The sequence below is a fragment of the Dysidea avara genome, chromosome 4 (assembly GCF_963678975.1).
Source record: "Dysidea avara chromosome 4, odDysAvar1.4, whole genome shotgun sequence".
In the NCBI taxonomy this organism is placed as follows: domain Eukaryota; kingdom Metazoa; phylum Porifera; class Demospongiae; order Dictyoceratida; family Dysideidae; genus Dysidea; species Dysidea avara.
Genome location: NC_089275.1, coordinates 19,510,235 through 19,537,486, shown reverse-complemented (window position 1 = coordinate 19,537,486; position 27,252 = coordinate 19,510,235). Strand labels below are relative to the sequence as shown.

Below are 27,252 nucleotides of genomic sequence, written 5' to 3'. Positions count from 1 at the left end.
AAAAAAAATGCTAGTATATACATTAACTTTGTTTTCCCTATGTCATGTACTACTATGTAAAAAAAGCTTGGTCACCTGGTCAATTTTGGGGAATTGGTAGGACCAGAAACATAATCAACTTTGCATGGCCTTATCAGGTATAATGTTCATACACTAATACAAATGGGACCATGGACAAGTGTAGTGATCATCAATGTGTCCACTTTTGGGGGTGTCGATTGCAAAGGGTCGACATGTAATCCACATACAATCCTCTCTGATTTGCTGCCCAATGTGAGTCACATAACTATCCAGTAGAAAGGGATAGACAGCAGCAGTGAAGGCTTGTCACACCATCAGATTGTGTACCGATCAAGTGTACCTCCTTTGTATTCATTGATACAGCTTGTGTGTGCTGTTATTCTAGTAGTGTGTGATTCCTTTTGTTCTCAATTACCTTTTAGGGGGTGTCATCTAGCCAAGGAAGCCAGTGATGCACCAGCACAAATTCTCCCAGTAAGTCACTGTGTTGTGTGTGTGTATGTGTGTGTGTGTGCGTGCGTGCGTACGTGCGTGCGTACGTGCGTGCGTGTATACTGTAGTGAGAACGTGTGTGTGCGTTTGTATGAATGCGCGTGTGTGTGTACTTGTAGTGCATGCATGTGTGTGTGTGTGTGTGTGTGTGTGTGTGTGAGAGGCTGGCAGCATAGCCATGTTTGCTCGAGCATCAGCTTGGTTATGCCAAATTGTTATTGTTGTTTCGTTGAGTAAGAAACTTTACTCACATTGCTCCAGCTGCCTTGTCTTGCTTAGCGGTATTAGGGTCATTGTTGAACTTTGGGTTCCACAAGCTCTCTCTCTCTCTCTCTCTCTCTCTCTCTGAGACTAGGACAGTACTTTTGTGGGTTATTAGTCCTGCCCCAAGAGGATTTGCTTGCACAAGACTTAAGTACCTCAGTGGTGCACAGGAATTCCATTGATAGTTCAGTTGGAAATAGCTGTGTTTTGCACAGCTGCCAGAGGCTTTTGCTTTGTGTGTACTATGTGCATGCATGTGTGTGTGCGTGCTGTTATAGTGTACAATAACATGTGCTGTTTTTGATGTAGGAGAGACCAAAGGCTGATGTTAAGAAGTTTGTCAAGATTGGTAGACCAGGTTACAAGGCGACTAAACAGCGTGATCCTGACACTGGCCAGCATAGCTTGTTTTTTCAGGTACTATCCCTTGTATTGTATGATTGTATGAATGTGGGCCAGTATGTGTGTGTGTGTGTGTGGGGTATTCACAATAGGTCAGTTCTGTGACACATGAAACCTTGCAGTTAAAAATTAAACCAAAAGATTTTCAAACCATTATGTAATCATAAATACCCATGTGCCTTATACTGTAGTTTCAGTTAATACTATTCAACCAAAAGTTGTGGTCAAAACAGCTGAGGTATGGCGGTATTATGATGAATAATCCTTTGATGCAAAATTTCACCATTTTGACACTACAACTCAAAAGGGGATAGTACTAAAAGCCGAAACAGAATGGAACGGAACCATACCTTAGTTTTTAACAAATTTTACACCGTTTTCCAACTGCCACACAGTGAGTCAGTGACTAGAATTGTGCTAGAGTTAGTCTCCTTCCACTCTAGATAGGCATGCTAAAATCGCCAGTCTCGTCCCCAGCCTCCCCACGCACTTGATCATGCGAAGGTCGTCTAGTGACTCTGGTCCATTTTCTTGGCCCTAGTGGAATATTGTTATACAAACATGTTTCTTGTGCTCATTTGTACTTACAATCAAATCAATAAACTTTTCATTCACTTCAAGTATATAGTGTTACTGTATAAAAAATTGCTGGAGTGACTAACGAATGCTGATTAAAACTTTATATATGAAAACCTCTTAGCATTCGACTTAGAACAACAATCAACAGCAAAGAAGACCTTTAAACAACTACTAAGCTAGTTTTTCTGGTACAGTACCACCCAAGCGCAACGTCGCACTCGCTCGCACATGCAACTTTGCTTGAGATTTTAAAAATCGCTAATAAAGGGGCGTGGCAACTGTTTCACTCATGAGACGATGTGGCAGCTGTTTTGTTTACAGGAATCACAAGCAAAACAGTTGCCACGCCCCTTAATTAGTGATTTTTAAAATCTCAAGCAAAGTTACGTGTGCGAACAAGTGTGACGTTGCGCTTGAGCGGTACCGTATATACGCGCACTTCCTGGGCCAAGAAGTTGAACTAATGTCACCAAACAACCTTCGCGTGATCAAGTGTGTGGGTAGCTGGGGATGAGACCAAGAAATTGCGAGCTCAAAGTTTCTATTTAATGCTGGCTACGTTACATATTGTGTTACCAATCCATCAAATTCTGTTAAATCGTGATGTAGAATTACTTCCTTGTTATTCTAAAAGGTAAATTACTGTACTATTTTCATGTTATAGTTGTGTCCAAGCCAGTGAGGATGGTTTCTGAAGTCTGGCGATGATTTACCACAGTGTATGTTAGCGGCTGTGAATATGTTTACAATGCTTACAAGATAATAGTTTAGCAGGTTAAGTGATCGTTTTTAAGTTCAGGTGATTGTAAGATGCATTCTTGCAGTGGGCTTTAAATAGAAACTTTGGACAAGCGATTTCTAGCATGCCTACAAGTAGAAGAAAACTAACTGTAGTACAATTCTAGTCATTATGTGACAGTTGGAAATGGTGTACAATCTGCAAAAACGATTTTTAAACTTGGCACGCATTCTGCTCCGGCTTTTAATACTACCCCTCAAAAGGGCAGAAATTCCAAATGATAAGGTCATTTTAGTCAATACTTGTTCACAGTGTTGGGAGTAACGCGTTACATAAGTAACGCGTTACATAAGTAACGCGTTACGTAATATTATTACTTTTGTGGTAACTAAGTAATATAACGAAATACGCTATAAAAACGAGTAATATAACTCAAGTTACTTTACTTACAAATGTAATGCATTACCTAAGTAGTATAGACACTGTAACGAGTTTAATATTATTACTACAAGTAACGAAGTTACTAATCCGTTAGTTATCCCTCTGAGTAACGCCTAGCCAAAACAAAGTAACGAAGCCTACTGAATGAGGCTTATTCACCAGCTTGTTACTTATAACCAAGATTTGCACATTGTCCAACAACGCAATCATATCACGTGATAAGGTGGTAGTTTCACACGTGACAGCTTAAGGCTGTGGACACCAAGTAATATAATATGTAATATTATTATAGTTACTTTATTTTAGTAACTGTAACTAAATAGTTCAGTTGCAAGTAATATGTAATATGTAACTAGTTACTTTTACAAAGTAACTTGCCCAACACTGCTTGTTCACTCTGTTTCTTCTTGTCAACAATAAAGTACATAACTGAGTTCAGTTCTCTTTAACATGTGGTCATAGAATTTGAAGGCAAATTATACTGGAATGACCATAAAATTCTTCCAGCTCCATTAGAATCAGTTGGTAGCAGCCTTATTGTCAGTCACCTTACCACACTCTTTTAATAGAAAATCCAAGCAGCAAATAAATGCAGTATTCAGGTGATATTTATTGTAGTAAATGTTTCTATGTGTAATCTGCTAGACTGGAATCACTGGATATACAGGGTGTATCTCCTGGTTGTGGTAGTATCTGATCATGATTTGCTTTGAGAATTTAGGCTACCAACAGCTGTATAACATACATTAGTACACTATCATTGGAATTCCTCTTCTGCCAATGCTCTGATATTTTCTAAGAGGAGATGGGCCCTCTAAAAGGGAATGAACCCCTAACCTAGCTAGTCTGAATAATCTGCCTCCCAACCTGCTTTTGAGATCTTTTACACTAAATAAGCAGTGACTCTTCCTTGACCACTTGAAATGTGTCACAACTTTACAACATCCTGTTGTAAAATTATTTTCTTTTAGTGATACAATGATGTACACAAACTGTAAATGTACGTCCGTAATAATGGAATGGACCGTACATATATATATACACATGCTTCACTATGCTGTTACTAACTGTAAGCGACCGGATCTGTGAAAACAGGACATAATTACATATTTTTCGAATCCCAGTTTATTAAATATTTATAATCTACTTAGCCAAGTGTACCAACTGGCAAAGCTTCAGCTTCACATGCCAATAACTTTAGAGTTACAGACCTACAAAGTAGCAACAACAGAAAAATCAGCAAGTATAGGGAAAATAAATTACAGGTGCTTACAAAAATGGTTGTAACTTACCAACGGATTGAGGTACGGAACTACAATTTTCACCATCATGTTTGTCATGTATAGGGGAATTATTTGCTGGGTAAATTTTTCCTATACTCACCCTTCGTCTTTGCATACAAAGGAGACATTATTGAAGAAAAATCGATTGCATACAATCGCTTCGACATGACGTAAATAAGAGCTCATAACGTACGTATCTTTGGGTCTACTGCAACGAAACAATGATTTTCCAACTCCTGTTGAGCAGGCGAATAAGATGATATCCAGGTTTTTATTGTTAGTCCCTTCCTTCACTAAGAAAGATGTGTTCAAAAAATTTATAGGATTTTTTCAATAATACACAAGTATTTCACCCAATGTATTCAATGCTTTATGCTGTAAATTTAGGTTTGTGCGATTATGTCCCTTTTTTGCAGATCCGGTCGCAATTTATTATTAAGTTTTTCCATAACATAAAATTTGTACATCCGTAACATCATAAAACAGCTGCTAATTTCATATGAAATAAGAAACATAGTTCTCTTGCACTTAATTATAAAAGCTATCTGTATGGTGAAAATATCTTCAATAAACATTGTTGAATATACCCACATAGCTCACAGAATTTTAAAGTTTTAATCTTTGTATCGGAGTTTGTACAAGTTTCCACGTACGTCCATAACACTTAATAATATCCTTTTCTTGTCTAGTTAAATTAAAGTAAGTAAAATATTTGGAGCGAGCCCCAGTATTGTCAAGTGGCCATGGTACGTACGTTGTGTGCACGAAAATTCCCTAAAGAAACCAGAAAGCCCCACACTTGGTAGTTGAAATGGTACGTATGTCACGTGCACAAAAATTCCTATACAAATCGGAAAGTCCCCACAGTTGGTAGTGGTCCCAGAGCTACCTCAGGTGCACGGTAGCACCCGGAAAGAGATGAGAGATTAAGGAGAAGAAGAGAACGTGATAGAGAAAGAAGAGCCCAAGAATCATGAGATGAAAGAGATGCAAGGTTTATTACTAAGGCCATGCCTTGTGTTTCACGGACGTGGTAGGTCAGTGCTTTGCCAAACTTGAAAACAAAATAAAAATCACATGATGGACTAAAAAAACTCTAAACTTATTAATAACTTGTAATCAGTAATTGGTGTAATAGCTGGTAGCGATGGAGAGCTTAAAGAATAAAAGTGAGGAAAACGGAAGTCCAAGACAGAAGTCCCTCTTTGCATTTTTAGCACTGTCATCCGTAAGATCGATATACTCTAATAGAGCAGTCACATTTACTCTAATAAAACAGTCAGTTACAGCATGTTATCTATGGTCACAAGTACAATTTTTGTTATTTTTCTGACCTTCCAGGTCAATAGCAATCCGTGAAACTTATAAATAATTTGGTATGGCCTATAATAATGTTTGATATAATATCGCCACTATATGTATATAGATTGGCTAGACGCAGAGAAAATGACAGAGCTAGGCAAGCAGCAATGACTCCAGAACAATGAAAAACCATACTGCAACACTTTGATTACTGACCACTGCATGCTTAATGGTTGTTTTCTTTCATTTGTATTTAATAATCCCAACACTGATTAAAAAGTGCACTTTGAATGTTGTGAATCCTCTACTATCACGTGTTGATATAGCTACATAGCTACTTGTCTGGCATTGCTTCAGTGACCTTAACATCCTGCAGTTAACTTAAATCAATAAGCATGCAATTAAGTACCCGATTTCCTAGTCTTCTCTCTCTCCAGTCTTATTTTGCCCTACAGATATAAAAGTTTCAGATAACTAAATTTAATTTAATGTTTCTGTTTGTTTCTACAGGGATGACGGCATCAGCCAAGCAGGCTGCTTTCAGCCATGCCCTGATTACATAGATACATTCATTCAATATGTTCCCAGTTTAACAGCTGGGTGGCTGTGAGCAATGGAAGTAAAGTTTCTTGCTCAAGGAAACAATAGTACAGAACCCAGCCTGCATGAGCATCAAACCTGCAACCTTTGATTAGCACGTTCTTAATTTCATATAGCTACATATTAAGCATGCATGCAAAACGCACGGTTTACCTTCAGTTGATAACTGCTATTTTAGTCATAATTGATATTTGATGTATTAACAAAATCACAATTTTTTGTATACACATTAGCTATTTTCATCAGTGTAATTATGAGATCACCAACATATTGCTAAATTTACTCAACTTAAGCTATATGTAATCAAACATCAAATATAACATAGTTCAGGCTCGCCCACACATGCTTTAGCATCTGTCTAGTTTTACAATACACTATGGTAAAGGTATGCTACGCAGTTCACTAAAGGCCTAGACAGGTAAGCTTGCTTGTAGAGTGGTTACTCTTTGCAGAGTGGTAGTTTCGTGATGGGGGCGTGTCTGTATTCGAAACCATGCGGAAACAATTATTGAATAAGCTATATAGCACTAGTTTCACCTTATCCCAATGTTTTTCAACTTGTAGGATGGTGAGGATAACAAAACGCTCTCCATCTGAGTGGTTTTCATAGCAAAATTCGAGTTGTGCATCCTAATCATGTGAGTGCTGATCGATCCCCACAATCGATTTCAGTATCAACGTCTATATAAACACTACCCAGTTGTAGACCGGCTACATATCGTATGTAGCCCGGCTAGCTGTGCTACATACAAAATGTAGCCCGGGCGGCTCCTTTGATCTGAGGTGTGAAAGTGTTACATGAATATTTGTATCAGGATCATTACCATTTTTCACCTCACACATAACATTACTTCACTTAATGCAGGTATGTATAGTTGTAGGCCTTCATTAGGAAATGACTTTGTGTGTGTGTGGGGGGGAGGTGGAGAAAGAGAGAATCTCCACCCCAACAAATGAAACCCTGATAAGTATCTAATACTTGATACACACATACCAGCTACTAGTGCTCGGCAGTGTTGAAATTTGAAAGACGGTATTAGTAACAGGAAAATATCGCGGTATATCGATATATAGTTAGCTTGTTACTGTAACTATTGTATCATTTATTGGGCCTATTATGAAGTGGTATGCATCCCAAACACCAAAAAGTATAGTTTTTGTGTAGGATGTATCTGCTAAACCATCAACAAATTGGGTAATTAAACACCAAAGGCTGTTCATCGATATACCAGTTATCAAAGGTTGTCACGGTATGATAACCGGTTATGTTAATTTATCACGATAAATGGTATCTACGGTATATCTCCGAGCACTACTGGCTACCAAGATAGTGTCTCACCTTGTTGACACCAAACTGTACGTAAACTAGTTGTTACTGTATTGAGTGGGCATTAAATTGAATGTAATTCATCTAACCTTATATATTATGCGAGTATATAGTCATGTTATCATTTGCGGTTTAATTTGACAGATTGACTACCCGGAAATTGCTGAGGGGATTTGTCCAAGGCATCGTTTAATGTCAGCTTATGAGCAGAAGATTGAACCACCAGACAGAAGTTAGCAGTACCTGTTTGCTGCTGAACCTTATGAGACCATCTCATTCAAGGTGACTGGGTATAGTAGTAGTAGTGGTGTAGTCACTGTAGTAGTAGTGGTGTGGTCACTGTAGTAGTAGTGGTGTGGTCACTGTAGTAGTAGTAGTAGTGGTGTGGTCACTGTTGTAGTAGTGGTGTGGTCACTGTAGTAGTAGTGGTGTGGTCACTGTTGTAGTAGTGGTGTGGTCACTGTAGTAGTAGTGGTGTGGTCACTGTAGCAGTAGTGGTGTGGTCACTGTAGTAGTAGTGGTGTGGTCACTGTAGTAGTAGTGGTGTGGTCACTGTAGTAGTAGTGGTGTGGTCACTGTAGTAGTAGTGGTGTGGTCACTGTAGTAGTAGTGGTGTGGTCACTGTAGTAGTAGTGGTGTGGTCACTGTAGTAGTAGTAGTGGTGTGGTCACTGTAGTAGTAGTGGTGTGGTCACTGTAGTAGTAGTAGTGGTGTGGTCACTGTAGTAGTAGTAGTGGTGTGGTCACTGTAGTAGTAGTGGTGTGGTCACTGTAGTAGTAGTAGTAGTGGTGTGGTCACTGTAGTAGTAGTGGTGTGGTCACTGTAGTAGTAGTAGTAGTGGTGTGGTCACTGTAGTAGTAGTAGTGGTGTGGTCACTGTAGTAGTAGTGGTGTGGTCACTGTAGTAGTAGTGGTGTGGTCACTGTAGTAGTAGTAGTGGTGTGGTCACTGTAGTAGTAGTAGTGGTGTGGTCACTGTAGTAGTAGTAGTGGTGTGGTCACTGTAGTAGTAGTAGTAGTGGTGTGGTCACTGTAGTAGTAGTGGTGTGGTCACTGTAGTAGTAGTGGTGTGGTCACTGTAGTAGTAGTGGTGTGGTCACTGTAGTAGTAGTGGTGTAGTCACTGTAGTAGTAGTGGTGTGGTCACTGTAGTAGTAGTGGTGTGGTCACTGTAGTAGTAGTAGTGGTGTGGTCACTGTAGTAGTAGTAGTGGTGTGGTCACTGTAGTAGTAGTGGTGTGGTCACTGTAGTAGTAGTAGTAGTGGTGTGGTCACTGTAGTAGTAGTAGTGGTGTGGTCACTGTAGTAGTAGTGGTGTGGTCACTGTAGTAGTAGTAGTGGTGTGGTCACTGTAGTAGTAGTAGTGGTGTGGTCACTGTAGTAGTAGTAGTGGTGTGGTCACTGTAGTAGTAGTAGTGGTGTGGTCACTGTAGTAGTAGTAGTAGTGGTGTGGTCACTGTAGTAGTAGTGGTGTGGTCACTGTAGTAGTAGTAGTGGTGTGGTCACTGTAGTAGTAGTAGTGGTGTGGTCACTGTAGTAGTAGTAGTGGTGTGGTCACTGTAGTAGTAGTAGTAGTGGTGTGGTCACTGTAGTAGTAGTGGTGTGGTCACTGTAGTAGTAGTAGTGGTGTGGTCACTGTAGTAGTAGTAGTGGTGTGGTCACTGTAGTAGTAGTGGTGTGGTCACTGTAGTAGTAGTGGTGTGGTCACTGTAGTAGTAGTAGTGGTGTGGTCACTGTAGTAGTAGTGGTGTGGTCACTGTAGTTGTGGTCACTGTAGTAGTAGTAGTGGTGTGGTCACTGTAGTAGTAGTGGTGTGGTCACTGTAGTAGTAGTGGTGTGGTCACTGTAGTAGTAGTGGTGTGGTCACTGTAGTAGTAGTGGTGTGGTCACTGTAGCGGTAGTGGTGTGGTCACTGTAGTCGTAGTGGTGTGGTCACTGTAGTAGTAGTGGTGTGGTCACTGTAGTAGTAGTGGTGTGGTCACTGTAGTAGTAGTGGTGTGGTCACTGTAGTAGTAGTGGTGTGGTCACTGTAGTAGTAGTGGTGTGGTCACTGTAGTAGTAGTGGTGTGGTCACTGTAGTAGTAGTGGTGTGGTCACTATAGTAGTAGTGGTGTGGTCACTGTAGTAGTAGTGGTGTGGTCACTGTAGTAGTAGTGGTGTGGTCACTGTAGTAGTAGTGGTGTGGTCACTGTAGTAGTAGTGGTGTGGTCACTGTAGTAGTAGTGGTGTGGTCACTGTAGTAGTAGTGGTGTGGTCACTGTAGTAGTAGTGGTGTGGTCACTGTAGTAGTAGTGGTGTGGTCACTGTAGTAGTAGTGGTGTGGTCACTGTAGTAGTAGTGGTGTGGCCACTGTAGTTGATGTATGTTACTCACAAATGCACACACTGATCTGTGTTGTGGAGAAATGTGATTGTTGTCTTTCACTGTTGAACAGATATCATACTATATGGTAGTAGTGTAAAGCAGGGATCATGAGCTTTCTTACCACCCAAAATTGTCCTTACTTTTCCTTCATGACTGCTAAGAAGTATAGGTTAGGCATGACTAAGCCTATAATGTGACCAGATCTGGGAAAGCCCAACACGATTGTGCAAGTCTTAATTTATTGTACACAACATCTAGGGGCCATGCCCACTAGACTCTCAGATTGCTTCTGGTTCATTCTCAGGTACAGTATCTGAGAATAACATGCCACTGCATTTCAGACTCTTGTAGATCGCTTCTGGTCATTCTCAGGTACTGAAAATGTGACATGCTGCTTCAGAGATTTTTTGTATTTTAAACTCTCTTAGATTGCTTGTGGTGCATTCGAAGGTACTTGAGACTTGAGAATAACATGCCACTCCAGAAAACTTTACTTTCATTTAAGGTGGCGTTGAACTGATTAAATCCAGCTGCACAAAACAATTTGTTTCAATTTAACCTACATGCTTAATGAGCTATTTTAGGGTGGCCCAAAACTTTGCTAATGTACAACTTAATCTACGCCTTAAAAGCTGTTGTGATAGCCTGTGATGCTTTAGTGTAGCATACAAAGTTTCGTGAAATAACACGCCTTCATTTTTTGCCTATAAAACTCAAGTTTTTTTAAAATAGCTTGGCCAATGAACAACCTAGCGCTAAGCCACTTCGGTTCCAACCATTTCTCACCTTGTAGAACAATTATACGCTTTCCTTTTCACTGACAACTTGGAAAGTAGTGAAAACGCACACCCATGGACTACAACATTGGCTAACGACTCCATCAAACCTGAATCACGAAAATTCGAAGCGTACTTTTGTAGAGTATCGCTTACCCAATGCCTATACCGATTTTTGATGGTCTGTGGTGCATAATTTTGAAGTTATTTAGCGAGAAAAGAGACGGTGTGGCTAATCAGGGTACGGTCCGTATATTAACAGTAATCACGTGATGGCAGCTGGTACCGTTTGCCAGTGAATTAACCAGAGTTGTGACAAGGTAATAGTTTTAAAGCGTGAATAACGTTAGTTGTATCAACAAAAGTAGCTGGGCAGTCTGACAGAGCTTGTTCTGTTACTCCACTGAGACGCTTCGCTGTCGTCTATGAATTTCCATGTTTGTTCGCGCATTACCACAAATATGCTGTACAATTAACTTTGTGTGGCTGCCCTTAATCAGTTCAGTAAACTATGTTGCTTAATTTAGGGTGTGTGCCCCCCTAAATGAAACCCCAAGCATGCATTTAGCCATAGATAATATACCCCTCCTGGATTGAAAACTGCGCCGCGTGTCCATAGACTTTGTACAAGAACCAGTGTCCTTAAGCTGGCTCAACTAATTTAATCCTATAACAGCTGAACCATGGTGGTGGTGATATTAACGACTTCATTTTGTAACGACAATGACTTGTGGTGTTGTTATGATAATTATTTTGCTAAGTTTGACCACTTCGTCACTTTGGTTAGAAGTCTTACAATGGCGGATTACATGCTTTGGGGGAAGCACATTCTTGGCTAAACTAAGTGCTGTAGGTAGAAAAAGAAATTATCACAAGGTTAACAATGCTATGAAGAATAGCCTTGGCTGCCTTACCATAACTTCTTTGGTAGGTTTTTGAGATGGTATTTTTTGACAAAACTGGAAGCACATTAATTTATACTCTGTGATTCTAAACAGTATTGCTACACAATTTATACTACGAAGTCATCAAATAATGCTCTGTGGACTGGTCTGGGTGCGAATGGTGTAGCATACAGGGTTTTGGTGTTTTCCTTGAATATGTCCAAACCATCACATCTTGCATTCAGTTTTGCTTCTACCGTTCACACAATAAAGAGCTAATTTGCTTCAAAACTTGCTGTTGGCTTCCAAAACATCTTGAGAAAGAACCCTTTACCAGTGGTGAGTCTTGTTACTCCCAAAGAAACTTGTCTTGTTATTAAAGGGGGTGCGAAACCAGCCTGTAACCAGTGGCGCTTAGTAGTTTCCAATCCAGGAGGTATGTTATGAATGATTTAGCTAAGTAGATTATAAATATTAATTTAATGAACAGAATTTTTTTTTTAAATGTTCGATTGTGTCGGGTTTTTGCAGATCTGGTCACAAATGTCTCCAAACCCTTTAAACAAATTTCTATGTTAATTTTTTTTATTTAACCACCTATTCTAATAACCAACTGCTTACCTGACTGATGCCTCCAGCCAAGCGTAGCTCAACTATGGTTAATGTTGTGTGCTTGATTTCTTCACTGTTTTATGTGTCCCATTTCTTTTTCCACTACTGTGTGGTGTTGATTTACAGTAACACAACATGACTTCATGTAGCCATGAGAATTGTTTGTAATTTCTGTAGTTAGTGGATTGATTGTGGAGGTGCTTCACATGCGTTTGTAACATTATATGTGACCGGCTGAGCAAAAACTGGCTGTTTCGCACATTCCTCGAATTCCATTTAATTGCATCTCTGTAATCTACAGCAATAAAAGAGTGGACAGCAAGCTTTTATGATCAATGATCTTGGAGTTATTGTGCTTGACAGTTGGAACAGTAATAAACTCGATCATAACTTACAATTAAAACAAGCTACGAAGATGGAACTTGGCTCAATCTGTGCACCATGAACTGGCAAATCAACCAAGGTATGGTGCGTTCCCTGTACTCCATGTTGACAAAGAAGAAAGCCATTTAAACTAAGAAATGACGATGGTGAACATTGTTTTTACCGCATCATAAATAAATGCCCAAAACTCATGTATCCTTTGCTGTACAAGTACTTCTGTGGAACCCCTCTAAGATGGACACCATTAGGGAGATGAAATATGTCCTTTATAATTATGGAGGTGACCTTATTGAAGGAGTTTTCTAAAAGTTTTAAATAATCAATTTTAATGCACAAATGAGACCAGACCAAGTGGTAGAACAAGATAGGTTATGGTACCATGTGAACCAGAATAGCAACAGAAATGATGTTATTGAGCATGGGTTACCTATGGTGTGTGGCCTCTACTACACTATCCAGACAATTAGGCACCACAAAAATTTTATACATGCTTCATAAATCCTTGTCTGGATTATACTCTGTATTTGATTAGTTATCAAGATGGTTGGCTATACAGATTATGTAGTTTATCCTGTAGTGCAGTTTATTCTTAAAGTGTACCAGCAACTATTTTAAGAAGAACTGGGTAAGAACATTAACAACAGTACTTGTATATGCATTTATATGGCTTCTCATATCTTCAGCACTTTGCCTCACACTTTTGTTTGTAGCTAGCAATGGACCATTGTTACTTGTGTCTGCAATTAGCGAAGTGTTGTGCTGTACTGCTTGCCATGTCTGGAAATCATGCAGTGTCCGGTTTACGGAATAGAGAGGTGTCCGCTATTGAGGGAGCATTAATACACACAGGTATTGGAAGTTATATTTGGGGCTTTATTAATTGTCCGTTTATAAAGAGGCTGTCCGCCATTCAGTGGCCATTCAGTGGTGTCCATTAAGAGAGGTTCCACTGTATTTTTGTGAGTTTTATAAATTGATCTTGGCCTGACATAAAGTTTAGTATTAATTTTAATCAGAAGTATGGCTTCTGATGGGGGGAGGGGCATTTTCCCCAAATGCCCCATCCCGGATCTGCCATTGTACTACACTATCCAGACAATTAGGCACCACAAAACTTTTACACATGCTCCCATAAAGACTTATCCGGATTACTCTGTATTTGATTAGTTATCAAGATGGTTGGCTATACAGATTATGTAGTTTATCCTGTAGTGCAGTTTATTCTTAAAGTGCACCAGCCACTATTTTTCAGAAGACCTGGGTAAGAAAATTAACAGCAGTACTTGTATGTGCGTTCATATAGCTTCTCGTAACTTCAATGCTTTGCCTCACACTTTCTACATTAGTTTAAATGATGTAGTGAATTTGATTGATTGTTGTAACTGGCTTTATTACTTGTGTCTGTGATTAGCGAGGTGTTGTACTGTAGTGCTTGCCATGTCTGGGAATTGTGCAGTGTCCAGTTTACAAATAGAGAGGTGTCCGCTATTGAGGGGGCATTAATACACACACGCATTGAAAGTTGCATTTGGGACTTTATTAATTCCGTTATATGGAGGCTGTCCGCCATTCAGGAGTGTCTGTTAAGAAGGGTTCCACTTATTTTCTTACTATCTATAAACAGGTGGATCCAGTGGTGTATATGTTTTATTGATTTGAGCTTAATTTCAGTGCGTACGAATGCAATTAAAGAATGCGTAAATTTTTCATGTAGCTTGTGTATTATTACTCAGTGTATTTCAATATGGTTTTATGGCAAAATAAAATTTAGCGAAAACGGCCGGTTTTAGCTCAGCGGGTCACATATTATGAGAACATAACATAGTTTCCTTTTAGCAATTAATAGTCAGGTTGTGTGAGAATATAGATTGTGTGTTTGTGTACTAACCAGCCATAGTTGTTATGTAACAATGTTGTTGTTGTTTTGTCTGTTGTAGATTCCTAGTAGAGAAGTGGACAAGGGTGAAGGAAAGTTCTGGACAGAATGGAACAAGGACACTAAACAGGTGTGTAATGTGTGTACGTACATGCAAGCATATTATGTGTGTGCTAACTTTCCCTAACATATTTTTTTCTTTCCTTCCAGTTCTTCATGCAATTTCACTTCAAAAGATGAACACTTCACTTGTCATAGTGTAATGTGTATTGTTTCCTTTAAACACGTCATGTGTATATGTTGAGTGTTTACAGTGTACAGGTGTACTGTCATATGGCCATATCAAGGAGGGAAATTTTCATTTCTTGAGGATTTTGATTGAGCTACAAATTTTGATGGAGAAGTTGTCACAGATTGCAATTGGAGTAGATCCTCATTCAAGATATGCAAAAATTCCCCCTAGGAAAATCCCGCTATGCAGTATTAGAATCATTTAGAAAACAATTTTAAGAGTGTATTAAACTCCTACCAGCTTATAATTATTCACTAATAGGGGTGGGTGTGGTCTGTAGTGATAATTGTGGTCAGTTTTGAGGTTTTCCAGGTTGTCACTAATAACCACTGGTATGTGAAGTATGCAGATTAATCCCTGGAACAAGTTAGTACATTTTGTATGTATACAGTACAAGTTATATTATTTGTTGTGTGTTCCCATAATTAACAAAATTGATTAACTTGTGTTAATACACATCCAATAATATAATAATAAACACATCACACAGTAATACTATTACAGGTTTGTGTGTAGAAGTTGTACATATACAAAACAATACTTACAATTGGGTCATAACTGATAATAATGTCAAGTGGTAATAACTTGAAGACGTTGATTATCCCCCTCTGTAACAAAGATAGTACCAACACTGTTGACTGCTATACCAAGGATGAAATTGAATTGTCCTCTTTGACTTCCTTTTGTTCCAAACTTAGTAATCAACTGGTGGGTGGGGCTGAACACTGTGAGGCTGTGACCATCTCTAGTTATTATATAATCATCAGGAGTAAGACAAATGGCATATGGATTGTTACAATTGATCTTCTTAATAAAGTGACCATCTTCACTAAACACAATTATTCCTCCACTACTATCATGGTCAGTCACATACACTTGGTCACTGCTGTCCAGGGCAATATAACATGGATACTGAAACTGTCCTGGATTAGATCCTTTGGAGCCAAATTTGAATAAAAATTTATTATTGTTATCAAAAACTTGAACTCTACAATTACTACGGTCCACCACATATAGTAAACCTTTACTATTAAATGTTAGTCCTTGAGGAATATTGAATTGGCCATCTCCACTACCATAGGAACCAAACTTTGATAGGTAGTCTCCTTGTAGAGTAAACTTCTTCACCACATGATAACTAAACTCACTGACTGCTATTACATTGTGACCTACAGCTACACCTCTAGGATCGTTCAGTTTACTATCTCCACTTCCTTGACCAAATGATCTGATCAACTTCATATCTTTATTTAGTATCACTACATCTTTATTGTCATTGTCTACCACAACAACATCATCATTAGTGGTGGTTGTAACACCAAGAGGCCTCTGAAACTTCTTACCTCCATATTGTGTGATCAGTTGACAATTTTGTACTTCAATTTTAGTGTAGTCTCTCAATGTTGTTGTCACTCTAAAACAATACACAATAATAATTATTGTGTTAGTCAATATTACATTATTACCATAACAACAAAGACACAACTAATTTTGTTGTTTGTGAACAGTTAGTAAGCAAGAAATATGGTTCACTGGGACTCAGTAGATATTTAGATCATGTACTTCATAAGCTTCAAGCATTTATACTTTATTTTGAAAGAACCCTTGTTAACAGTAACTTGATGAGTTTGCCAAGAAATTCTGGGGGTCTAACAAACAATACATCACTTTGTGAACTGTGAAGACCTATATTAATATTTGCTGAACCCTAACAAACCCATCATTACTAGTTTTGTACTGTAGTTATTGAGATTCATGTGAAGTACCAAGTATATGTAGTTAAAGCAAGAATAACACAACACATATCCTACCTCCTCAAGACATAAAATTATCATGTAACATTAGGAAATTAAACTTGTACCCCTACACCATGTATGGGTGCTTGTCTGGTTAGTTTTGTATTTCAACTATTGAGACTCATTTGAAATGTCAAATATCAATGTTTCATACAATTAAGTAGTAGATCTACATTGATTTGAAGTAAATGTTATTACATTAGGCATGATGCCCTCCACCCGTTCAACACACCACATATCAAATTTGACAAGAACCATTAAAAGATGCAAATGTACATGTTGATTGATCACCTTGAAATTTGGTGTTCACTACTGCAAATTCACATACAGTGGAATCTCAGTTATCCAGATTCTTGGTTAACTGAACTATGAAAATGACTGCTCTATTAGAGTAGTGACTGTTCTATTAGGGTAGTTGATAATACTGAAACAAAAAAATCTTTATGTTATTTATGCAGTTTCAGAGTTATGGGCTTTTCGGACATATGGACCACCCCTGGTCCAAAGGGGTTCGGATAACTAAGGTTCCACTGTACTGAGTTTGGCAGAAATCTAATAAATAGTCAGAATTATATTATGGAGAATTATGTATTTATGTAAAAGGGACAGATCTACATGGAAAGCCACTTATGATTAGGCTCCAGCCTATTATGCCCAAATTTTTACCTATTATGCTCAAAATTATGCTTTCAAAATCAAGATTATGCTCTAGAACTGACTGTTTTTATTAGAGTATATTAGTGTTTTCTGACTGCTGTATTAAAGTGACTGCTCTATTAGAGTATTTCGATCTTAATTTTTCAAAGTGTGAATAACCAACAGTTTAATAAGTTATATTACATGTTTTTAAATGTGAAATACACTAATAATACTATTGGCAGTGATTATTTGCATTCTTTCAGACACATGTATTCCGAATTTTAATTAAAATTTCAAATATCGTCCCTATTATGCTGGCATTATGCTGGCATTATGCTTGATGCTTTTGGTCACCTATTATGCTTTAAATTATACCGGCATAATCGGCCGGGGCCAGTTTATGATAATACATTGAAACTCAACTTGTGTACAGGTTAACCATCATAGCTAAAATAATTTGTATTTACAAGATACAAAGAATAAACCAACATGGTGTAAATCACTGGGTCAAAATGTTCTAATAAAACATGTACAGTCACTGAGAATTTTAAAAATGCATTTGTCACTACAGTAGTGCCTCATTATCCAAACATTCTGTTTTCTGAACTATGGAAATGACTGCTCTATTAGAGTATTTTGATGAAGGTGTACATTCTATTAGAGCATTTGAATGGACTGTAATATAACCAAATGGGCTTTGAACTTTTCAATTATCTGAACTTACTCAGAGCCCAAAAAGTTCAGATAATGGAGAGAACACTGTATACATACCTTATTCCCTAATCCTTCACCACTGAACTGCTGCTTAGTTTCTACCTTCTAATTAAAATTCTAAATATAATTTCGTAATGGAAAAACTAGAACTATCTATGTGTGTTCTATTAGAAGTCCTCAAATGTGTCCTCTAGCAGAGTATTACAAAACATAGTTAATAAATAGTCAAACAAAACCCAACACAAAACAATTGTAACTTCTGCCTTCATTGTATCTGTAGATATGGACCAAAAGTCAAGATTCAAAAGTCAGTTTTTGGTAAAGGTCTACTAAACTAAACTCACTTCCCTTACATCACAGTGTGACATAACCAGACTTGTGGCTTAATATATTGGAATATAAAAATAATGTATTTTTGTGCATTGCATGATATACAACTGCCTTGAATTACGGCCGGTCTCGTATAAACGCCTGGTCCCATTTAGTCACCGGGGGTATACAACATCATAACAAAAATAAACGACGGGTCTCAAATAAACATCTAGTGCAGTAAGTTTAACAATTCCGGGCAGTGTTATAAATGATGATGTGAAGAATGTTTTATAGAGTTCCTTGTAAGCTTGAATCTGTGAAATATGCTGAGGGAAACATCAAGGAGAGTCCAGGAGAGTACAACACCAAGGTATGAAGTTGACTTGTGAGTGCTGATCAGGTATATAAATGCCGGTCTTGTATAGTCGCCGGTTTTGTTTAGTAGCTATGGTAAAAAGTTGCTTGAAAGAAATAAATGCCAGGGCCATAATTTGAGACTATATATATGGTAATAAAATGGCAGACAAAGAACTGGTTACACAAAATGGGAAAGGCTGATAAAAAGTGAAAGTTCACTGTGTGGGTGGCAATACCTAGCTCTCCTTGTCAACCTCATAGTGTTACAAGATTACTGAAGCATTCTGCTAAAAATTAAGTGAAGCTGTTGCCTGCAATGTAGGTGCTTTACACTATTGAAGCTCACACTTAACCAAGGTAATGTGTTGTGTGGCCAAGAAAGCTGGTGCTCCACATTGTGAGTATTTTTACAGGAAGAAATAAAATGAGATTTTCATGCATACATTGCTCTGTGCTCCCTTCTCGAATTAGAATAATTTTTATACTGCAAATGGCCTCCACCTTCAGTAACCCACATACTAAATTTTCCTAATGCAACAGTGAAATATAAGCATTCAAAATGTGGCTTATTTTTTTTGTATAGGGGACCCAGGAGGCTTAAATAATTCTTTTCACACATTTTACAAAAACCATTATAAATGCAAATGCATACCTCAATTTTAATGAGCTTTGGTACATTTTAAGAATGTATTGCGGCACAATCACTTACCAAGTTTGGTGCAAATCTCTGATTGCTATGGACGATTATTAAAGGCCGACTTGTTGTTACACCTACACGGTAAACCATTTATGGGAATAACTTAAAATTAATTGGTGCGTATAGGTTAACCATAATTTCAATTACATTATTTTATGGAAGCAGAGATTGTTGATGGAGTTAAAGGATTTCTGCTGTCTATTATCGTCAGGTTAGTAAGTCTCAAGGTGGTGCTGAAGTAATCATATGAAGCCGTTTTGTCACAATTAAAATTAACCCACGCACATAACAAGCTATTTCAGGGTGATGGAGAACTTTACTTGAGAACAATGCAGTCTACGTTTAAAGGGTATTTAAGATAGTCTGTAGTGATGCAGTTAACCATATCAAGTTTTGTGGAGCTGCCTGCTTTAATTTCGTATCTATGAAACTCTGGAATTACAAGCCAATTTTAAAAATAAGTCTCCTAAGATGCAGCCTAGTGCTACACTACTTTGGCTGTTACGGTTTCTCATTACTTTATGGGTTCCTTTTTTATCAATAATGATGCGGAAAGTTGTTAAATCACCCTTCCGTATCCTTCGACATGGGCTAAGCAGCCAGTCAAGTGCAAATCTCAAAAAAATTGTTCCATAGATTTTTATAGATACATCTCTCTAGTGCCTCTACCAAATCTTGAAGGGCTATGGTACACAAAAATAAAGTTATTAGGTGAATTGTGACTAGCCAAGGTGCACTCCATAAAGAAGTGATCACAAGATGACAGCTATAGCTGTTCACCTAGGTGATGATGTTAGGACGTGAATAATGTTACTTGTATCAACAATAGTAGACTGACAGGTTAGTAGAGCTGATCCTTTCAAATCATCGTAGCGCTTTGCTTTGTTCTATACATGTAGTTTTCCATGTTTTTTTGCGCATGACCACAAACAGGCTGTCCCACCATTAGCCTTGTAAGGCTTCACACAATAATTTGATGACAATTCTGTGGAGTTGGTTGACTATTTACTCTCATGTATACCTGTTCGTTCTTGTGCTTTTATGTTGCTCTTGACGCCATCACCTAAATATTTTGTTTCATTTCATCATTACAGTAGCCAGTAGTTCTCCACATCTTCATTCCATTTACTAAAGCCAAATTAAACTGCAGAGTCACAACTGTGTATACTGGTAAGCTAGAATGAACCAGACCCACATCCCCAGCAGGTTCACTTCAGAGTGGTCCAGTGTGAAATGGTATGCATTTACACCAACTTCAAAATTGTTCTAAATCGAGACAGTTCGACTAGTGTAAACAGGCTGATACAGTACAGTTATGCAGCTAATCAATACAATATGGAAAATACAGCACGTAACAGCACTTTGATCCTCCCACGCAAAGTACAAAAAAGTAGGATCATTTAGTTTGGTCAAAATATTACCTTAATACCAGCCTCATTATCCCTTCTTGATAGGCATAATCCCCCAAGCCCTAACATGCTTGCAAAATTCTTCAAACAAGTTTCTGTGTAATTATTTATTTAACTGAATTTTCTGCCAACTGACTTGACAAGCTCACTAACCGACCAATGCCTCCAGCCAAGGGTAACTCGAGTATAGTTTAGGCCACATCCTTGATTTCTTCACTGTTCAATATCAGTTTGATCCAAGACAGTGCATGCATACCTTTGCCCTTCATTGCTGTTTCCATGCACTACCATGTAGGGGTTGATTTGTAGTCATACATCAGTCAAACTGACTTGTAAACAGTTGATCATAAGCTAAAAAGGGTTTATCATTTATTCAGAAAGTGGAAACACTGTGGACTGGGACAAAATTTGAGTACAATCTTGAGCATAATAGGTTAAACATTTGAGCACTGCAGCATAGCATAACAGGTAGAATTAAAGCATGATAGGTTGGTGCCTAATGGCACACCATACCAGTGTGCTGTTAACTGGAAAAACAATAACGTGGTGCTACCCTTACAAAACAATACAATTTTTGTTTTGGTAATGTCCTATACCTTCAGTGGTTCACATATCAAATTTAAGCACAAAATCAAGACAAGTGTTCCCATTTGGCTTATTTTCTTTGTTTTTTTTATTGCGCAGTTACTAAAAAAAGTAAGACATCATCTTAACAATTTGGTGCCATATTTTGTCTTAATACAGGTGTAAGACCAAGTTGAAAAGATAGTCTACCCATCACAGTTTTAATCTTTTAGTGAATCAAAGTAACAGCTTTGGAGTTCTATAGGCTTGAGCCAAATATGCTTTGAAAATAGCCTATTATGCTTTTGAGCAGTGCTCAAAAATCCAGCCTATTATGCTCAAAATCAAGATTATGCACGAGAGCTGACTGTTTTATTAGAGTATATCTGCATTTCCTGACTGCTGTATTAGAGTAAGTGACTGCCCATTAGAGTATCTTGATCTTATTTCCATAAAGTGTCAATAATCAGTCAAGAAATAATAAAAATAATAGCACTGTAAGGTTTTTGATACGAAATGCAGTAAAAACGTGCAGTGTGTTCATGTTGTGCAGTATTTTTGGCACGCTCATTGCACATTTTAATTAAAATTTTTGAAAATTATCCTATTATGCTGGCATAATGCTTGATGCTTTTGCTAGCCTATTATATTCGAAATTATGCCGGCAAAATTGGCGCAAGCCTAGAATTATAATGCAAAAGTCACACATGTGCATTGAGACACTTTAATTAATAGAGCAGTCACCAGAGCAGAATGTCCATGAAAATTGCTCTTTTCTTGATAATAACCACCGTATAGAAAGCAGCTAAAAGGAATGCAAACTGGCCATATCCCAGCTTTGGGACTTGCGAGAAGCACTAGCTACACCCAAAAATGCACCCTTCAACCATCCAGGCTTTTAAAAAGTTGTGAACTTAAAGGTAGCGGCCAAGAAATGGCTGCAGTGATGTTAACATTGAACATATAATTTGCATGACTACAATTGAAGGGGCCAGTGGCAAAAGAGGACAAGTGCAATTTGAAAAATTAGGTGACCATGTGGAGGACATTAAATGGAATTCCAGGACATAATTGAATTATTGTAATTTTTGCTTAAAATTTGAGACTGCCATGATCTTTTAAATTCTGCTGTTTACTTAGTGAAAACATTATTCACATGGTTAAAACAAGCTATTCTAACTTTTAGAAAATGGAAAATCTAAATGGCACATGTCCCCTTTTTCCACTGATCCCTTCAATTGTCACTTTACTATAGCCATTTCTTGGCTACCACCTTTGATTTCACAACCTTTTCACCCTTGGGACTGCACATTTTTTCTCAGCTTGACCGCTTTAGCATAGATATGATTGGCTAATTCTGTTGTTTTATACAGTTTGGATAATTTCATTATCGGTGCAATGCTACGTCACATGAGCTTCAAGGATTTTGAAAGAACCCAATACTGAAAATTTGATCCAATATACATTAATATCTTGACCACTTATCCTCATCGCTACTAAATGACTCATATTAATGACATAAGCATTGATATACAGCTCATTCTAGGCTAAAAAGTATATACCACAAGTAAAAGTTGCTCGTGGTAACCAGGTTTTAAAGTACAATTTACTACTGTTATATATACAGATGATACAAGTGGCTGGCTGGTACTACATAGAAACATAAAGCCTCACAGTTAACTTTGGGTATGGCTTGTATTCTCCACTAAACCATTAAATGCAAAATTGCCTACGCATGTCTAGCCTCTCCCACATCATACTATGCAGTGCAGTGGAGATACGGTACCACTGCAATGCAACGTCGTGTTGCAAGAGTGCAAGTGAAACAGGATGAACACTCACAAGCAAAATGGGTGCCACACCATTTAATTAGCAAGTTTTTTTAAAGACAAACTCTCACAAGATGACGTTGCATTTGAGCAGTCCAGTTTTGATTTATTACAACCGATCAATAATCTAGTGGACAATATCTGCCTAATGCCAATTATTGAACCGATTATCATTGTTACATCAATAAACTAACACGACAAATATCTATCGAGTCCCAGTGAACCAAATTGTATGTTGGTTTTGTATCAAACAGTACAAAATTTAAATTTCTGATGCATGTTTCTCTTAAAGTACTTTTGAGCTACATAGCTAGCACAATGATCAAACCACACTCGACACACACACACACACACACACACACTCGACACACACACACACACACACACACACACACACACACACACACACACACCCAAGATTGCAGAATTGGTCCACAAAGTGCATCACATTGTGACTCACTGAGTGATTACCCAACTTGTTCTGCATTTCATGGCTACAGTTCAAGTCTCCACACTTGCAACCTGATAAATGTATTGGTTAGAAAGAGGATACTGTAATGGAATAATGTTAGCTTCGCTGACTGCAACGACCATTAACTGCAAACAACTAGATCACCCCAGCTCCAAATCCCCAAGTGCACAATCTTATGCACAGAGCATGCATGGCCCAATGGGTAGATCTGATACCCACAGTGATGTAAAATATTGTACCCACATGAGAATACCTTCTGGTTAACTAGTACTCAGAGAGGTAGCTACTGGTACAGCTCTATGTATGAACTCACCCATAAAATTCAATTACAGAATACAATACATGATGATACAAGAGGTCAGTACAATAGTGATAATGAATATTGACAGTGACATCATAATAGGCATAATTTAGATTGGTACATCTCTACAGTAATGGAATATCCAGTTGTTGAAACTGGTAAGGGTGGCTCCAGAACAGGTTTCCAAATTTTCTGTTACACATGCACACTTAAATCTGGGGTGTGTGGAGGCATCCCTTAATTACATGATCCAACAGACAGAACAGAAGTGACTATCCCAAGTAGGCTGGTGTTGACACCTACATAAAATTCTGTTGAGGCACTACACCCTTTGTAATTATAAATGGCTATTCTGACACAGCACTCTTGGTTCCAATGACCCATCATGTATTGGATTGGATTACACAACAACCTTTACCACATGCATCAAAAACACAGCTACACCCATCATCTACTTCTGTTGCAGACAGAGGCATTATACAGAAAGTTTAAAACTGAAAGATTACTTGCCTTGTGATAAGGCGCTCCTCAATCATGCAGTTTATATTCTCAAGCTTAGTTTACTGGCCAATCACTACCAATGGTAATGTGGTTTCCATCACATTAACTAATGTGAAAGAATGTGCCAGAATGATTGATCAGGCCATAGAAGGGTCTTGTCTAAAGAGTGGTAGAGTGGTCCAGCACCACTGCAAAATTCTTTGGGTCTGGTAAAGGAATGTAATTGACAAAATGACTTTGATCTTGGTAGCAAATCGACTGTTCCACTGCTCTACTTCATTTTTCTGGGAACTCTCTGCATCCGAAAGCTCAAATTTCTTATTCTGTAGCCAATACTATTTCTCCATCAAATGTTCAGAATGATGTTCTAGCTTCAAAGGTTTCAGCTGTACAACACATTCATTTATGCACTAGTAATGATTGAATAATCATGCATGCTTTAAGACTCGGTCATTCTAAAGGTCAGTGTAGTCAATTATAGTTCAGATAGTAGGCACATTACTATAAACCATTGTATTGTCAATCCGGATACTACTCACGGAGGTTAGCCATGTTAAGCGGTTACAAACCAGCTGTATGTGTTGAACTACCAACAATATATGAACCACTCCTAGACAGTGTAATTGTCATCAATATAGTAACAATCCTCCTCAGTAAATTCCAGCCAAGTAATGTTTTCATGTACCAGCTGCAGTACTTGGGCTACAAAACAAATTAGACTCCTCCTGAAACTAAACCTGGGAGGGATGTAAATCAGATGAGTTTCCCCACATCAGATAGGGGCCAATCAGGCTGTCCAGGGAATTATATAGGCCTGTACCGATACTGATCCTGTATCGGTATCGGTACCAATATCACTAATATCAGTATCAGTTGATTAATGCAGATGTGTACGTGATTAACTAATTATGGTGTAATTAAAGATGGCAGACTCATGTCAGAAGAGAAGTCCTATCTGGAAACATTATGTAGTGTGCGAAGAGGACGATTCAAAAGCAAGGTGTATTTTGTGTAACGAAAATGTATCAAGGGGTGGCAGTAAGCGAAAATCGTATAACACTACTAATTTGTGGAAACATTCGGAACAATACCACAAGGACAAATACAAAGAAATACTTGAGAGAAGCTCAAGCATCACGTAGAAGGTCAAGAGAAGAAGACAAACTACAACCAAAAATCGATGAAACACTCGATGCACTTAATCCTTACAACTCTAGTAGTCAGTATTTCGTTGCCATCACAAGAGCAGTTGCTGGCATGATAGCAACCGACTTCCAGCCCTTTTCCATTGTGGAAGACGAAGGATTTAGACATCTTTGACGAGTTTTAGATAGGCGGTATGAACTGCCTAGTTGGAAATACTTTTTGGAAAAAGTCATACCACAAACATATGGTAAGCTGAGAGAGAAAGTTAGCATCATTTTAAAGCCTGCCACCTTTTTAGCTCTCACCATGGATAGCTGGACATGCCGGGGTGGTGATTCTTACCTTAGCATCACTGCTCATTTCATTGATGATCACTACATGCGACAGTTAGTTGTGCTTGATACTTTCCCTTTGTGTGAAAGGCATACTGCTCATAATTTATTGAGCAACATTCTCACTATTTTGGAAAGTTGGAAAATAGAAAAGAAGAGGATTACTTGTTTTGTGCAAGACAATACAGCAAACATCACAGCTGCGGTTAGAGAAGGAGGCTTTTCCCACATTGGGTGTGTAGATCACACATTACAATTAGCTATTAATGATGGTCTGAAACAGGAAGCTGTCACAGAACTTTTAAAGATTGTACGATGTGTTGTAGGGCACTTCCATCGATCACCAGCAGGTCGTCAATTACTCAAACATATTTAAGCACAACTACAGTTACCTGAGCATCAATTATCACAGGAAGTGTGTAACCGGTGGAATTCCACTTTCTATACATTAGAAAGACTTCTTGAGCAGCGTTGTGCAGTTACAACAGTTCTACCAGACACAACATGCTCAGCAGAACTTACCATAACACAGTGGAACATTGTGAATCAATTAGTACTGTTACTGCGTCCCTTTGAAGAATTCTGTCGTGAATTTGAACGTGAAGATGCCACTGTTGGCCTTATTATTCCAGGCATTAGGATGCTTGTAAAGCATCTTGGCAAGCCAGTAGCAACTGAGGAGAGCTCAGTTATCACAAATGTTCGCAGGGAAATTTCGTTGTCTTTAGAAACCTGATTTTCTGGCATAGAGGCATGGGATCTTTATAGTATGGCAACTATTCTGGACCCACAATTTAAAGTGAAAGGTTTTTCATCAGCTACATTTTCAGAGATGGCCAAGTCTAAAGTTTTAGATAAAGCAAAAGAAATTGTTAGCCCGTCAGATGGAACCACAGCTCTAGCGTAGAGCAAGAAACACTATCAGTCAGCAGCAAGAAGAAAAAACAATCTACTCTATGGGAAGAATTTTTGACAAAGATGGTCTGGATTGTCCTGTTGTACTTTCACAGGGTGAAAGAGAATTAGAACAGTACCTAGGAATTTCCTGTCTTCCACATTCTGAGGACCCAGTTAAATTCTGGAGATCTCATGGAACACATTATCCTCTTCTAGCACCTCCCTCTAGAAGAGTACTAGCTATTCCTCCAATATCAGCTGATTCTGAACAAGTATTTAGCTGTGTAGGCAATACTGTGTCATCATCACGGAGCTGTTTAGACTCAGAAAAGGTGAAAATGTTGGTGTTTTTGAACAAGAACAGAGAACACATGTAGCAGTATCCAGTGTTGTTTCAACTTCCCAGGTGATTCTGTGAAATAGATGATTGTTTTTATAGTAATTTGGTTTATTATGCTCACTTTACAGTAATGGTATTGTGCATGTTGTGTGCGTTTACTGTACGGTACTAAACCGTTATAGTTTATAGCATACGTACTTGTCAAATGAACATTTGTACTTTATTATTATTTTCATAAAAACAATATACAGTATAATATCGGCTTGGTTACAGTATGTATCGGTATTCTTCTAATATCGGAATCTTCAAAAA

At 38.2% G+C, this 27,252-nt stretch overlaps 1 protein-coding gene and 1 pseudogene across 1 annotated transcript in view; one reads left to right on the top strand and one right to left on the bottom strand.

Annotated features, from left to right (window-relative positions):
• The window catches only part of LOC136254097 (splicing factor 3A subunit 2-like), a 51,506-nt pseudogene extending 36,832 nt beyond the window's left edge, over positions 1-14,674 (top strand).
• A 394-nt stretch (positions 14,675-15,068) lies between these two features.
• Positions 15,069-27,252, bottom strand: part of LOC136254095 (tripartite motif-containing protein 2-like) — a 29,095-nt gene continuing 16,911 nt past the window's right edge. The window contains exon 2 of the mRNA XM_066046755.1: positions 15,069-16,048. Coding sequence (XP_065902827.1) covers positions 15,205-16,048 — 844 coding nt within the window. The 3' untranslated portion in view covers positions 15,069-15,204. The remainder of the gene's footprint in view (positions 16,049-27,252) is intronic.